At 42.9% G+C, this 16,987-nt stretch overlaps 1 protein-coding gene across 4 annotated transcripts in view; it reads left to right on the plus strand.

Moving 5' to 3' along the window:
- Positions 1-16,475, plus strand: part of LOC137301459 (glucose-6-phosphate exchanger SLC37A4-like) — a 29,008-nt gene extending 12,533 nt beyond the window's left edge. For 3 of the 4 annotated variants that reach the window (XM_067970962.1, XM_067970961.1, XM_067970963.1), the window contains 7 exons: positions 1,949-2,195; positions 5,748-5,906; positions 7,325-7,410; positions 8,664-8,777; positions 10,612-10,677; positions 11,619-11,757; positions 12,957-16,475. In XM_067970962.1, coding sequence (XP_067827063.1) covers positions 1,949-2,195; positions 5,748-5,906; positions 7,325-7,410; positions 8,664-8,777; positions 10,612-10,677; positions 11,619-11,757; positions 12,957-13,123 — 978 coding nt within the window. In that variant the 3' untranslated portion in view covers positions 13,124-16,475. The remainder of the gene's footprint in view (positions 1-1,948; positions 2,196-5,747; positions 5,907-7,324; positions 7,411-8,663; positions 8,778-10,611; positions 10,678-11,618; positions 11,758-12,956) is intronic. The other variant, XM_067970964.1, reaches the window with a different exon arrangement.
- The last annotated feature ends 512 nt before the right edge of the window (positions 16,476-16,987 follow it).

Raw genomic sequence — 16,987 nt, forward strand, 5'->3', positions numbered from 1 at the left:
CCCCATATTGAAGAATGTTGTCAGCTCTGACAGTGTCAGTATTTATAGATGGTTCAGACTAAACCACTCAATACCATGGCCTATATCGCTCAGCTGATGAGAGAATGCCCTTGAACTATTTTTAAGGAACTACCGTTGTTCCTTATACAGGCGTCCTGGTAGTGACTAAACCAAAAACAACAATATTTTTGCCATCCAGATGTTACAAAAGAAATGTTCCCTTGGTACTTGCCATCTCATCCACTTCCATCTTACTCAGGCCTGGAACTCTTTACACCCTTCCCCAGTCTTGCCTTCCACTTACAATCTACACTCCTTCTTCAAAGCCAGTTTTGATGTCCCCTAATATCTCATTTACCTCATTTTCTCTCCTCATTTCAACCTTGGTGATGTCCTACACTATGGGGCTTGGCCTTTCACTGAGTAGGTTTCCTAATTTTAAAAAATCATGTTAAGTCCATCTTTAGTTTCTTTTTCTTCACTTTAAATCATATCTAATATTGACCTTTTATATTTATATCCAAGACACAAACAAAAGACATTGGGATCTGTTGCATAGAATATATATTTAAAGCTGTGGGCCTTTCAGCTTGATCCATTTTTTGGATCAATATCATACCCCATATTCCTGTTTTGCCTCCAATTTTCTCCCCTCTCCTGAAGGTACTGACTTGTGCTGGGATCTATTTTGATGGTTGGCTTCCAGTACCTTCCCTAAGTGCTCATTCTTCATATTTGAGCCTTGTGAAGAAACAGAAGTTTTGAGTTCATGAGTTAAATTATTGAGGCAGATGCACTAGTCAGACCAGCTTTGGAGCATTGTATACAGTTTTGATCACCATACTTCAAAAGACTTATGCATACATAGGAACAGGAGTAGGCCATTCAGCCCCTCGTGCCTGCTCCGCCATTTGATAAGATCATGGCTGATCTGTGATCTAACTCCATATACCCGCCTTTGGCCCATATCCCTTAATACCTTTGATTGCCAAAAAGCTATCTATCTCAGATTTAAATTTAGTAATTGAGCTAGTATCAATTGCCGTTTGCAGAAGAGAGTTCCAAATTTCTACCACCCTTTGTGTGTAGAAATATTTTCTAATCTCGCTCCTGAAAGGTCTGGCTCTAATTTTTAGACTGTGCCCCCTACTCCTAGAATCCCCAACCAGCGGAAATAATTTCTCTCTATCCACCCTATCCGTTCCCCTTAATATCTTATAAACTTCGATCAGATCACCCCTTAACCTTCTAAACTCTAGAGAATACAACCCCAATTTGTGTAATCTCACTTCGTAACTTAACCCTTGAAGTCCGGGTATCATTCTAGTAAACCTACGCTGCACTCCCTCCAAAGCCAATACGTCCTTCCAAAGGTGCGGTGCCCAGAACTGCTCTCAGTAATCCATGTGCGGTATAACCAGGGTTGGAGAGGGTGCAGAGAAGAACAATGAGAATGTCCCATGTGTAAAAGGAATCGGCAACAACAACAACTTGCATTTATATAGCGCCTTTAACATAGTAAAATGTCCCAAGGCACTATGAAGAAAGTTTAGAGAAGCCTCAGCTCTACAATCTAGAGAGAAGGTGGTTAAAGGGGACTCCACTGGGGTATAAGAAGCATTAAATGGTATAAATAAGTTAAACGTAGAATCTTCCATCAGGGTGAATCTTAATGAGTCCCTCACATTTGTCCTCATTATGATCAAATTTGAAGAGGGCTAATTTTGTTCTGATTTTTCTTGTTCATCTTGAATTTGTTCAAGCTGGCATTAGGTATCTGATGAGCATCATAGACTGGACTCAATTGTTTACTATTGGAACAGACTGGCAGAAGCCTCAGAAGGGGAAGGAAGGAAATAAATTGAAACCTCAATCAGCTATGAGTTCAGTTCAAAACCTGTATATAATGTGCACATTCTTCACTGTCTTTGCTTGTGTTTTCCCACAGTGGTTTGAACCGTCGCAGTTTGGAACGTGGTGGGCTGTTTTGTCGACCAGTATGAATTTGGCGGGCAGCCTGGGCCCACTCATCGCCACGACAATGGCCCTTAGCTACAGCTGGCGGGAAACCCTCTCCCTCTCTGGTTCCATCTCTATTGGGATAGCATTCCTATGTCTGATCTTCATAATTAATGAGCCAATGGACGTTGGACTGCCCAACATCGAGCCAGGCCCGAAGAAAGGAAGCAAGAAAGGTACTGTGTTTGTACTGCCCTGGTCAATCATTTGATCGTCAGGCCAGTTTAACCTCGCATTCTTCCCCCACTTTGCTTGTACAGCCTCTGTCAGCCTTTTTCCTTTCCCTCAACTTTTTTCCTTCCTCCGCCACCTCCTCCTATTTTCTCTCTCTTAGCCACCCATCATGAAGGCATTAGGTCAAACTGGGTTATCTTATTTCTTTTTTCACCCCTCCTGCCCTGAAGGGGTTGACTTGCTGGAGTACAGCTCCACGGGCAGTAGGACCAACAGCCTTACAGCGTCTTATCCAAGAGGTCTTTGTTCATCTGTGAACTTTAACTATGAGTATTGGTTGGCTGTTTAACTTAAAGGTCATCCTAATCGTGACCTTGCGTAATTTCCATACATGTACATTTTAGGAACAGGAGTAGGTCATTCAGCCCCTTGAGCCTGTTCCGTCATTCAATTAAATCATGGCTAATCTATATCTTAACTCCATTTACCCACCTTGGTTCCGTAACCCTTAATACCCTTGCCTAAAAATCTATCAATCTCAGCTTTGAAATTTTCAATTGACCCCCAGCCTCAACAGCTTTTTGGGGGAGAGAGAGTTCCAGATTTCTACGACCCCTTTGTGTGAAGAAGTGCTTCCTGACTTCACCCAACAGGAGTCACTGAATACCCGGTCAGATTCAAAATCCTGGCGGACTTTCCTCCCTTCCCGCTCCCGCCACCGCCCATCTCACTCCATCCCGGGGGTGCTGAGTCTAAATGTACCACTCCAACTGCTACACTTGCAAGAGGTCAGTCTGATTTGCCATTTTAAAATATCTCTATCTCTATTGGAAAAAATTGGATAAAATATTTTGTAGAACAGAGGGTCTTCCTTTTATTATTACAGTAAGACTGCTGAGGAATCCAAATATTTGCCTACAAAAATGTCTAGAGAAACATCTCTTGTGGTGCTGGTGGCATAAAATCATTCGGAAAATGATATGGGGGTGGTGTGGGGGGAATTTTAGTACTCGGAAGGAAAGAAAATCAAACAGATCTCCAAGTAAACTCCATCAATACCACAAATACTTTGTTCCCTCGGAAACCTGTAATAACGTCCTGTTGGCAAGTGAGTTTCTCTATGAAATTCTAGTTGAAAAACATCTGGGCCTTTGTGAGTCATCTTCCCAAGCTTTTGGTGCACTCTGCCCTGTACATAATGTTCAGGTACATCTGTATATGGAATTATACTGAAAACTATAGGGTATCTTTTCATGGGTTTTGTATAAACATGGACTTCAGAGATTGGCTGACGGAAACCGATTCTTGTCATTGAACGATTGCTGCATAAAGTTCTACATTTTTTTAATCGTTGGCAGTGGACAAGTGACAATTTTCACATAAATGGAGCATATGGGCAATGGAAACTGAAGTCTTGTTTGATGCTCTTCACAATGGGATTGGTGTTAGCAGCTGCCACAGGGCAGGCCACACCTTGCACTGTTCGAACCTTCCAGCGGAGGGAGAGGAGCAATGTAGATGCTGGATTCCCTTCTTTTTTCCCAATTTTCTTTCCTCCTTTCCTGACTCTTGCTGGGTGAGTGCTGGCAGAACCTGCAGTACCTCGCCCGAATGGCCCTTTTCCATGAATGAGCCTAGGCAACTAACGCAGAGCAGACAGGGGATGAACCCTAGGTCCTTATGGTCTGTATGGCTGAGAACTAGATTGGGCAGTGAATTTACCCATCGGACCATAGATTTTGGATAGACTTTTAATATCGGGTAGTGGAGACACAGACAAGCAGCTGGAAAAAGGAGATGAACAAGGAAATGGTCTGGGCTGGGACATAAGCGAACAGTCAGTCGCCAAATGACGGGATGCAGAGTTTTGATGCTTAAATGAACAGAAAGCTGTTGGAGAACACTGTGTGGGACGGGATACAAGCCAACAGTTAATGGCTGAAAGGTGGGATGCAGAGAATGGTGCTGCATTCTGACTGGAACAAGATGTTCTCTTCCAGTTACCATTTGCTCAATTTAGAATTGATATCTTTACAGGCGATAGTCTGGAGCTCCCCTGATGGTTTAGTTATTAAATTCGCTGCCCAGTGTCAAACACAAAGAAAACTACTTGCAAAGAATAGCTAAGGTGGTGTTTTGTAGCCGAACCACGCAGATCAGGAAAGTGGCAGGTTCTGATCTGTGCTGTTAGCTTACCTCAGCCAGGATAACAGTGGGACTACAATTGCCCTCAGCACTCCGGGGTTTGGGAGAGGAAAAGATGTAGATTGGCGCTCCTGCTTCTGACGCGTAAAGTTGCTGGAAGGTGTGCAGTGATAAAATCCTGAGCTTCACTGTGATGTGCCCACGGTGGTTGAATAACCTCCTGACATTCACTTTCTAGGCTCGTGAATGAAGGTTGGTTATTGGGTGAGGCATTGGGACACCTATTGAATTGTCACCCAGAAGGCTGAGCACATGGAGGGAAGAACATTGCAGATTTGTTAAGTAATAGCTGAGGACTCTATTTTGGGTTTTACCTCTCCTCTTTACCAAGTTCTTCTCTACAATTTTCATGATTGAAACAATGTGTTCTTATCATGGGTTTAGCACGACAGAGTCACTTAGAGCAGAAAGCAATGAGAGAGCTGAAGTGGACATTGATATTAAGTGAGGTAAACCGGCCTTTTGGGCTCAATAATTGCGTCCGTTATGGGATGGTTACTAAATGTCTGATTATTAGTGCCATTTTTTTAATATTGATTTGTTTAATCAACGAACTGGGTAGGTCATTGGGTTGGTGCACTGCTATTTCAACTTTAGGTCCCGCACAGACTATTGGGATGAAAGTCTTCTCTTTCTGCTGAATGGAAGAGTCTTAATGGGTGCAGTAACACAGAAAAACCAGCTCACAGTAGGGCAATAATTGGCAATAAATCTCATCTATAGAGGTCCCTGTGACCTCTGGTATGGGAAATGAAAATGCAGGAGTGCCTTTTGAGGTTGGGGAATAAGCACATTATTTGGGACATGGAAAGGGAGTTTTACTCCACATTTGGCCTGTGCTATAGCTGACCTGGGATAACTTGACCCTTACACTAGATGACCAAAGTGGAAGTGTTTCATTTCTCAACACTAACACCCCTTATCTTGACCACAATAAATTCCCATGAGGTTTCCAACAGTAGGTGATAAATATAATTTTTTTATATATAAACAAGGTGGCAATGGAGTTGGGAAAGAGGCTTTCAAAAATTGTTCTACAAACCATCTAGAGGCAAAAGCCTGCAGCCACATCATTACAACCGATATAGCAAAATTGAATGTGAAATGTTGATGTAGCAATTTACAATAGTAAACGTTGACATAAAAGCATGACAAAAACCATAACAGGAAGTAAGTTTTGTGGACAGAAAGTGCATAATATTTTAATAATGTTAGAGGTGTTGTCAATTGCAATGTGACCAAAGCTAAGCTAAACTTGCCTAATTTACTGGTGTTTTGGCACTGTCAATCAAATAATATTTCCTTTTGACTTATCTATAATCTATACCCCCTTCGCCTCAATGACACAGGATCTGCTGGAGATGAGAGCACTGTGAAAGAACTGCTGTTGACCCCATATCTGTGGGTTCTGAACATTGGGTACCTGGTGGTGTTTGGAGTGAAGACCTGTTGCACTGACTGGGGGCAGCTCTTCCTCATTCAGGAGAAGGGACAATCTGCACTTATAGGTAAGTTGGCAAATATCCTGAAAGGAACTCGTGTGAAAACAATACAAGTCTTGCTGAATTTTGCCTTCCTATTTGTGGTGTTTGATTGCTAATAGGAAAAGTGTTTTTGATAACTTTTCAAGATGCCAAAAGCATTTTCATTGCACCTCACAGAAATTTCTCAAAGCATTACAATGAATTCATTTGAAGTACAGTGACTTTTTAAAAATTCACTCATGAGATGTGGGTGTCGCTGGCGAGGCTGGCATTTATTGCCCATCCCTAATTGCCCTTGAGAAGGTGGTGGTGAGCCGCCTTCTTGAACCGCTGCAGTCCGTGTGGTGAAGGTTCTCCCACAGTGCTGTTAGGTAGGGAGTTCCAGGATTTTGACCCAGCGATGATGAAGGAACGGCGATATATTTCCAAGTCGGGATGGTGTGTGTCTTGGAGGGGAATGTGCAGGTGGTGTCGTTCCCATGTACCTGCTGCTCTTGTCCTTCTAGGTTGAATGTCAAGAGGAGATGGTCATTGCTTGGCACTTGTCTGGCGCGAATGTCACTTGCCACTTATGAGCCCAAGACTGGATGTTGTCCAGGTCTTGCTGCATGCGGGCTCGGACTGCTTCATTATTTGAGGGGTTATTATGTAGGTAAATGTAGCAGCTGTTTTACACATAGCAAGATCCCACAAACAGCAATGACTTTTTTTTGGATGGAATATTGGCCAGGACATCAGGAGAACTTCTGCTGTTCAAATAGTGCCACGGAATCTTTAACGCCCCCCACCCCGCTCAACCGCCGATGTGGTCTTGTTTTAACAAATTATCCAAAGGATGGTACTTCCAACAATGCAGCTTGGCACTGCATTGGACTAGTGCTTTAGATTATGAGCTTCAACTCCTGATATGGAGTTTGAACCCACAACCACCTTCTCACTGAACTGAGGACTGAGGATGCTTGTAGCAGATCCAAGCTGACACACAAAGCAGTTGTAAAGATTATATAAACCTTGTTTCCATTATTATTCTAGAATTAGTCACTTTTATTTCTTTATCAAAAATGGGGTGTTGGGACTCTTGCAGTGGCTCAGTTGTCTGGTGTGATGCTGAGCTGCACAGACCAGACAGTCCCAGGTTTGATTCCTTGGTCTGAGCTGTGTTAGCTGATCTCAACCAGGATGGCAGCAGGGGACCTGCACTTAGTCTCAACAGCCTGGGGCTAGAGAGGGCAAAGGTCAGCTGGAATCTTGGCTGATTTGTATTTTGACCTCTCTCCCTAATCCTGGGGACCTGAGGCCAATTGCAGTGTCCCTACTGTCCTCCTAGGTGAGATCAGCTCACTCGGTGCAAACCAAGGGTTGAACCCTGGACCTCCCTGATGTTGTGCAACTTTGCTAGAAAACCCTACTTTTTAATTTTTCTTTTCTTTTGATGCTTGCAGGTAGCTCGTTCATGAGTGTGCTGGAGGTTGGTGGTCTGCTGGGTAGCATTACTGCCGGATACCTGTCTGATAGAGCTGTTGCTCGGGTATGTGCGCACAGACCCCTCTTACACTGCTTTGGGTGCATGACTAGATTGCCTCTGAGGTCTGTACTCTTCCAGAATAGCTGGAACTGTGCTGTACGGTATTTACGAATGATCCTTTGCTGTTGCGCTTTGCTGGCTATTCCCACTGAAGTTAAATGAGAGTGATTGTTAGTGTCAATGCATTCAAGGTTTTTGTCCTGATAATGGTGGTACAAAAATCCGCCCCTGAGCTAACAGTGCTGGAGGAAAGCAACCAGCTTGGGTAGGTCAGTGTGCTCATCAGGATCCGCATCACAATATCTTTGTATCTTTTTTGGACAGTTTTAGATGGTGGAGTCATTTCCCCCCCAATCCCTTTGCCAGTTGTGTATACACTATGAACTGCATGCAGTTTGAGGGTTGAGACAGTCTGATGATCCCTGGGCTGGGACAGGCAAAGGATGTTTGGGTGCAGAGCATTCATCCTGTGGGATTGGAACATTGCTTTTGGGGAGAGGGGACCTGTAGAAATTAACACAAATTTCTGACAATTTCTGCCCATTAAACTGTACAGGTGACCAAGGATAAGCCACCACTTCAACAAGAGGAGGGAAAATGAAAGACTAGCATGGGATGTGGTAATAGAAACCTGCTATAAACAAAATGCAGTTTCATCTGCCCTTTTTAAAAAGAAAATCATGTAATCTTTCATTTTAATGTCTATAAAATTCCATAACTTAAATCTTTATAATGTGTTGTGCATTAGTTTGTACTGTGCATTTCACAGCTACATGTTTTGTTTTAAAATGACTGCACCTGAGGGTCTGGTTGGTTGCCCAGAGACTTGGGTTCCAATTGAGCCCAGAATACTGAGACAAAAGGTTGGTTGTAAGGGTCCTTTTGTGAAATGGTGTCCAGTTGTGGTTGGTGTAGGTCCTTTGCACAAAGTTACCCTAAACCCCAGGATAAATCGGTACTAAATTGTCCGCCTCCTACAGGAAGCCCTTCAGAGCGGCTGGCATGGAAACTGGTGTTGTAGATTAGATTAAAGGCACATTGCTGTGATGTCGTAGGGTGAGCTTTACTCCGCATTTGTCCCATACAGTGCTTCACCCAAGAGTGTTTGCTCGTGACATGGTGCCAAAAATGATTCATTTCGAGCAGTTTTTAAAAAAAAAAATTATCTTGTGTTAAAAGTTGTGGTCCCTCATCTTGGTATGCAAACAAAATACATTTTAAAAAGAAAACCTGTGCCGTCTGTGCATCTCTTCCAGAACGGTCTTCGAAGTCATGGGAACCCTCGACATGGGCTTTTGCTCTCCATGATGGCAGGAATGGCCATAACGATGTACCTCTTTAGAGTCACAGTAACTACAGAGTCTGCAAAGGTAACAGAGTAGCTTCTTATTAATGTTCCAATTTCTGCCGAATGTAATTAAAAGTAATAATGGTTTGTCCCTGGTATTGTGGATCATCTGGGGTTTCTCGGGCCTTCTGGCGCACCACAGTGTGGGATAGTCCGGCTGGAGTCTCGGTTGTTATGACCATGATGTAGTTTCTGTGTTTCTTTCCCTCCACTTTCTGCTGAAGTTACTTAGGTGTTTTATTTTCTAAATGGGTACCCACGATGGTGAGCCAATACAGTCTATCTCGTACCAAGTAACGGGAACTTTGCATACAAGTGATGGTAATATTTATTTGGGTGGTGTATTCTCCAGTACCAACATGAAATGCCATGGACAGGAGGGCACAGGCTTGATCTCTGACCACAGAGATCCCAATCTTTTCCATTCTCTGGGCAGAGCTGCTGAACTGAGGTCGGGGATCTCCCCAGCAAAGAAAGGAAGAAAGTGGCCAGTTAAATAACTGGCTTCGAGGGTTAAATTATGAAGACAGGTTTTATAAACTTGGTCTGTATTCCCTTGAGTTTAGAAGATTGAGTGGTGATCTGATCGATGTGTTTAAAATGTTAAAAGGATTTGATAGGGTGAGATGAAGAGAAACTATTTCCTCAGGTGGAGGAATCGAGAACAACTGGACATAATCTTAAAATTAGAACGAGGCCATTCAGCAATGAAATTAGGAAGCATTTTTTCAATACAAAGGGAAGTAGAAATCTGGAACTCTTTCTCCTCCCCCCCCCCCCCCCCCCCCCCCACACAAAGGCTGTGGGTGCTGGGGGTCAATTGGAGTTTTCAAGACTGCGATCGATAGATTTTTGTTGGGTAAGGATATCAAGGGATATGGAGCAAAGGCAGGAAAATGGAGTTGAGGAATAGATCAGCCGTGACCTAATTGAATGACGGTGCAGGCTCGAGAGGCTGAATGGCCTACTCCTGTTCCTAATTTCCTAACTGTCCTCTTGACTATAGAAGTTGTATAATTGTATGAGACCTTTATGGGGGGCAGAGGGGGGAAGAGAGTCGGAGAGAGAAAAGGGATCTAATATCTTCAAAAAATAAGTAGTGCAGAATACACAGGGACTGCTGTTCTCTATAATACAGCTTAACAGTGACAATGGGTATTGTGGTAGTAATTTACATTATAGGCCTGTTTTGAATGATCCTCAATATTTCATGTTCATTGTCCCTTTACTTGTTAAATGTATTTTTGTTCCCATTTTACTATTCAGAGTTGGTTCACTGGTAGACGACCTCCTTGTCAGCCATGAACATCTTCATGACTGGCATCAGTAACTATTCTATCTCCCCTGCCTGGCCAGTCAGTGCCTCTTGTGTGCATACATGCAATTCCATTTAGTGCCTCTGCTGATTGAAACCACCCATCAGGGGCAAGGAAGTCAGAGATGGTGATGGGCAGCCCTGGGATTCAAACTTTTTTAACTCTCGTGTTTAATTAAATTTGTTTCAAACTTCAGCAAATTTGGCATCTGCATGTTTTCAATATTTAGACTGTGGGGTGGGGGGAAAAGCAGCCAGGGTTCCCTCTTGTGACCGACATGTGCTTGTGTGTGTGTGTACACGCGTGTAGTCGGTACGCAGGCTCAATGGTCAAATCACTTGCCAGCATTTACTGTCCACTTGGGTGTGGTGCCAGAGGATGACTTGCATCCATGGAAACCAAACTACCCAGGGAAATTGTAGGAAGGGGGAATAATGTATAATTAAATCACATTACCACAGGACTTCTTGTGAATGAAAGTTGCCTTGCTGTACTTTGATCATTGCCTGTCTGTGATGTTCTTCCTCTTTATTTCCTCAGGAGACTGAGCTCTGGACATTAATCTTCTTGCCTTTGACTCAAATCACCAACTTAACTGAAGATGAGGTCTCTCTATCGCTCCCTCTTCTCTCTTGTGATCGCTGTCTCCCCCTGCCTCACCTGCTCTTATTCTCTCTGTGCATCCATTTCTAAACCCCTTGTAACATTCCTCCTTAATATCTGCAGAAACGTGTTTACACCAACATTTCCCAGAAGCTGATGATATTGTCCTACATTTATTCAAAGTTTACAATGGATATTTGCATGTCCACTGCAACAACTTGTGGTTCTGTACATTTCTGTAAACTTGCTGTAAAATGCTATGGATTAGAAACGTACAGAATTTCTTTGAGTTGCAAAAAAAATACAGAAGACCCAATCCAATTATTGTAGTTCAAATGGTCTCTATTGTGTGCAACTTCCCCTCATTTGCTTAAGCCCCATAAAAACAAATGACAGCCTGTCACCTGCACTGAGAGCCAGGACTGGCTTTTGGTTTACTTCAGTAGTTTATTTGAATTTCTGATACTTCCTGACCATTTTGCAACAGTGATACTGCCGTAGTGTCACCATTCAGAAGGACTAAACGTCTGTGGTGGTAGAAAGTAGTTATTTAGCAGTAATCCATTTATTCCCAAACCTGTGACCTCCACCACCTAGGATGGCAAGGGCAGCAGGCGCACGGGAACACCACCGCCTCCCAGGCACACACCATTCTGACATGGAAATATATCGCTGTTCCTTCATTGTCGCTGGGTCAAAATTCTGGAACTCCCGACCTTAAAGCACTGTGGGAGAACCGTCACCACACGGACTGCAGCGGTTCAAGAAGGCGGCTCACCACCACCTTCTCAAGGGCAACTAGGGATGGGCAATAAATGCCGGCCATGCCAGTGACTCCCACATCCTGAGAGATTTTTAAAAATATATGTACGTATATATGTTTGGGCTGTACAATCTTTATACTAAATCACTTTTTCCCTCCCCACCTTTCTCTTTTCTCCTAGTTATGGATTCTGTCCTTGGGAGCCATATTTGGCTTCTGTTCCTATGGGCCAATTGCACTGTTTGGAGTGATAGCCAATGAGAGTGCACCTTCTAACCTGTCTGGGACATCTCATGCCATTGTTGCTTTGATGGCAAACGGTGAGTCAAGAACAGAAATGCAGCTAAATAATAAGCGCCAGCTTCAATCTTTATACAGTGGAATCTGACACAGACCGCTCTGCCTTGTGATCCCATAGTACCCAAATTTAGATTTCTGTTGCAGAATTTGGGGTTTAATATTGCCTTTCGAGCTTTTGGGGATTGGAACACCATTTTTTTTTTCATTCTAGGGACTTAAGGGGGAGAATTTCCTCAGGATTCTCCAGCCCGTAACTTCTGCAGAAGAGTTGCGGAAACCCCGGGAAAAACGGTGGATGAGCAGGAGAATCCCTGTGGGAATTCACTCCTTTACCGTCAGCACTTCCCGCTAGTTAAAACTCCCTCTCGTCTTCTCAGCTCCAACCGGAGATCTTATTTTTCTATTTCCGTACACGTGGCCTCTGAGTGCGACTGCTAATTTTATTGAATTAGGAGCAGGAATAAGTCCAAACTTATTTAAAAGTGTTTTATGGAATTCTGTAACACTTGTGATGAACAGAGCAGCTTACTCCAGGGGTTAATCCTTACAACCACCTGAGCGTCAAGGGCGTGCAGGGAAGGTTTTTTTGGTTTGTAAATGCGGTTCCTCTCACCGTGATCTCCTGATCTCAGCTGCTCTGTTGCTGGGAACTGCAAGTGAAGACCAAGCTCTTTCTCGGAGAGGGATGGACAAATTGAAGCCACTCACTCCAGTCCACACTTGTACGGCCACAGAGACTTGGGTTTAGATTTGCTATGACTGATGGCATGACCGTCTCCCTCTGTTGGCTGTAACTTTGAGTGGTGTTAATCCAGTTCCTGCTGGGCATGGGCCCAAAACACACAACTGGTCAACAATTTGGTACTAAATGAGAAATCTCCGACTGACTGTACAGACAGCTGATGTGGTAAATTAACAATAAATCACACTGTGGGTTGCTGGTAAAGTTGCAGTTAAAGAACATTATTGGGGCAGAGTAGAGAAAGCTTTACTGTGTATCTGGCTGTTTTATATATGACCTGATATTACCTCATATTGACACTGGGTACCAAAAAATGTTCCACACTGCGTCCCTAACATCCTTCAATTCCATTAGCACACGCGTTCAACAGGGAAGGAATTAAACTGTGCAATAGATTTCATGTGAACTCTTGAAACCTTGTGTTCATAACTCAAAGCTTTTCCTTCGTCTTCTCAATTTCTGCCTTGTGTCCTACAGTGGGCGGTTTCCTGGCCGGCCTCCCATTCAGTACAGTTGCTAAGATTTACAGCTGGGACATGGCATTCTGGATAGCGGAGGTCACCTGCGCTATCACCACTGTCGCCTTTTTCCTGCTGAGGAACATCCGGACCAAGATGGGCCGCCTCCCCAAGAAGGAAGATTGAAAATTCAGGAACGCTCGTCCGGTAGAGAGGCTGCTGCTTTGATCATGTCGGTAAAGGCCCACGAGTGAGTGCAGTTCTGATCACACCATTACTGTGAGTCCGTCTTCAGCAATTCCCATCACAAAATTCCCCTTTTCCAAATCCCATCCACAATTAGTGAGACAAACATATGGCTCTCAGCCCGATATTTTTTAAACTGTGAATCTCAGCTATTTACTCTTTTTTTAAAACCAAAAGTTCAAAATTTATTCGGCTACTGTGCTATGGGTTAAATCTGGCTTGTAGTATTTCATGCTTTTTGCCACCAGTGCTCCTCCTTCCTGCACATCACTGTGGTTTGGTTGGTCGTGGTGGCTGGCCTGCATTTTAGTGGAATTATACAAAGCTGCACAGAATTGTTTGTCAATAAAGCCATAATTTCTCTTTTTTTATAAGCCACTCTTTTAAAGTAATCTAGTCCAGCTGCACAACATCAAAATGTCATCTTACTCTGGTGCGCTGCAGGTGGAAGAGAAACAATTGCAGCATGAGGATAGGGGGAATGCAATGTTAGTAGCTGGAACTCCATAGGACCTCATCGCCTGTGTAATTTAAAACAGTTGGCTTTGTTTTAAAATTTATCCTCAGATAGACTCTAATTGTAGCCTCCAATAATTTGTTTTTCCCATCCTGGAAAACCCAACGGACTTGCAGCTTGCTCATCACATGATGATATGCTGCAAGAGTCAAAGATCAGCAATAGAACTATGAAATCACGTACTGATGCACTACATTAGGTGTGTGTTACACATCTACTCAGTCTTTGATCAGTATAATTGTGTTTCTAATTAATCCCAAAAGTAATAGATGTTAATCTTCATATTTGATTTTATCAACGGGTCACATCTTATCATCAATCTAATATCAGCTGCAAAGGAGTGGTATTACAAACCTTGTAACATTTCTGTGGATCACATGATGTAATCTTCAGTGATGTCACAAGGTTGTTTGTAGTACATGGGCTGGCTAACTAAGTGCATGCTGTATGTTATTGATGGTTCCACCCAGTGTAATAGCTGATCATAATGCCCACTGATAGTTTAGTGACTCACAGCAGTGCGTTGAACAGAATGTATTTGAGGTCAGCTGGTGAGCCATTACCATGTGATATCACAGCAGCTCCCTACTGTTTCGTTAACGGTTGCATTCTCAATTTACTCCGTCCGCGACTGGGTGGATTTTAATAACTCTTATCCCATCTAGTTGTAGAATTGACCTTCCTACCACTCGACTACCTTTTATAATGAACTAAAAACATTGTCTATTTTACTGCTTCAGTTTAGGTCTTGCACCAAGAGAAGAGATCAATAATAGAGGTGAATCCTGGAAAGTAACTTTCCAAAAAACAATGTTTACATTGTGATTATACTTGGATTAGGTCTGATGTATAATGAGAACAGTGCATTGGAATAATATGCTTGGCTCAGCACTGTCACTTATTAACAGTCTAATGAAATTAATATGGTCGTTACCTGTTCCAAGAACCACCTGACTGGTACAGGAAGAGTTCAAACATTAATTGTAATTAACTGGCATTTCAGCAGCAGGAAGTTATCCAGTACCACGTAGTCACAGTCTGCACTGATTGGAGGCATTTGGAATAACGGAAGCTCCATTCACATCATGTTACGATTGGAGTTAGTTCATTTTGCCCCATATTTAACAAACTTTTAATTTCCTTTTTACACGGTCCCCATTGGCGCACCATCTTCTGTACCTGAGCGAGGTTACATGTTCTGTCCCTGAGCTGCTGTCAATGCTACGCTTGTGTTGTACATCTAAGCAGTGCACAGCGACTCGACTTCCAACGCTTTTTCTCTAAAGAAGTTGCACCTCGGTCGCCCACCACACCCTGCTATTGGGTAAGATCAAGAGGCTCGCAGGTAGGGACTCTGGCCTCAATACTAGACGTACCACTTCAGGGCACAACAGAATGAGTGTGCAGAAGTGCAAGGGGTCGCAAATGCCAACTGATCACTGTACAGAGGAAGTCTCTTAAACCAGTTTTGTCGCTGTTGAATGGTTCTTTTCAAACACTAAATATTTACGCTAAAAATCTGGAGTGGGGGGAGGGGGGGAAGTGGAGAAAGTGACAAATACTGTTAGTGTTGTAGCAATGATTGGAAAGCTGCTGGTAATTTAAATGTTCACTTTAATGTAATTAATATAACTTACACACTAACTCTGGCCTTATATTGTGTTTAACTCTGATTGCTAATCACACATAACAAATGATTCAAAGTAATCAATGAAAATGTGATTGTTGAAGTTCTTAATAATGCTAGGCTTGTGTATTAAACAATACCAGGGAACAGAAGGAGCCAGTGTGTTAAAGGGAGTAATAGAATGGCTGCCTGGTTGCTGCTCTCTCAATAGGTACAATTACTTCAAACTGTATCCCAAGTCCTTTTACTGCGGTGAGTGTAAGAGGAGATGGTACACATTCAAAACCAGCCTTTTAAAAACATTTAATATGAATAGTAACCAATAGATATATTTTAACACATAAGCAAACTAGCTTGACTCTTTGACTATGGCGGGTGGGAGAGAATGTGCTTGTGGAAATGTAATAATCTGCTCAGCAAAGCCTGTGAGAAGTCTTGGAACCAATATCCTTCGTTAAAGCTTCAATGCCTAAGGCTTTCGTGCAGGACCTTTTTGAAGATCGGCCTGCAATGTAATTCAGGTACTGTATAGGTTGCTGGAGATACAGAATGCCTCGTGGGGTGGTCTTGCTCTTTGCCTGAGACAAACTCCAGTCCCACAGCCCTGTGTAGGTGTTCACTTGCTGACCTGTATAATCCAATCTCCTCCCCCCTCCCCTGACATCAGGAGAAGGTCTGCAGCCAAAATCTCAAAATGCTGCTTACTGCCCTTTGAGCACCTGCAGACTTTGGCTAATTCAGGGCTTAGGATGGAAGTTGTCTGCAAATTATCATCACTGGAGAACACCAGAAAAATACCCTTTTTAAAAAGAAATAGGATTCTTTAGTTAGTCCCTGTATCCTTTTTTTTGGGGGGGGGGGCAGCACTGCAGCTTGAACTGGTATTAACCACTTAAACTATATACCATGACAGAGGGAATTTCATATGTAAGGAAACTGTCCCAACACCCTGCATTCTGGACCTACTCCACAAGGATAATAAACCATTGCTGTTTCGACCGGATCTCTGTAAATTCTGCCTCTTTTTATATTTAAACTGAAGTGTTCAATAAGTATCTTTTACAGGATAAAACTTGATGTGACAATGTACCGGGTATCAAACAATGCAGTAAGAAGCCTTTATAATAAAACATGTGCATATATACATATGAATGAGTTATGTGTATGATTGCATTATGATTACACACAAAGTTGTTTTTTTTAATTTGTACTCATGGTGAAGGGATATTTAGTGTTGAGGAATGGAATACTTTTTCCATTTAAGATTACCAGTGTCAGCAACAAACACTCAGTTCAGGTATAGCGCCATTAGATACAGAGTAAAACTCCCTCTACTATGCCCCAACAATGTATTTTCCCAACCTCAGCAGAACAGCCTCTTTTACACTAGTATGGCATTTTGCTATTTACCACAAGAAACTCTGCCTTTTCTGACCAAGCTTGCCAATCAATACCAAGTTTGGGACAGTTTTGCAATGTGGGCTCTTGGGGACTGAAGAGAGACTCGTTTCGTACAGGGCCCTTGTAGCCAGAGTGGTTCTTAAAGCAGATATCTTATGTTCAGTTGTTTAAACAATCATGCTGACATCTCAGAACTAGGGACATGATGTGTGGAGGGGCCATGAAAAGTCCCAAAGTGCAGGGGGTGCGGGGATACATG

Source organism: Heptranchias perlo, chromosome 33 (genome assembly GCF_035084215.1).
Source record: "Heptranchias perlo isolate sHepPer1 chromosome 33, sHepPer1.hap1, whole genome shotgun sequence".
In the NCBI taxonomy this organism is placed as follows: Eukaryota; Metazoa; Chordata; class Chondrichthyes; order Hexanchiformes; family Hexanchidae; genus Heptranchias; species Heptranchias perlo.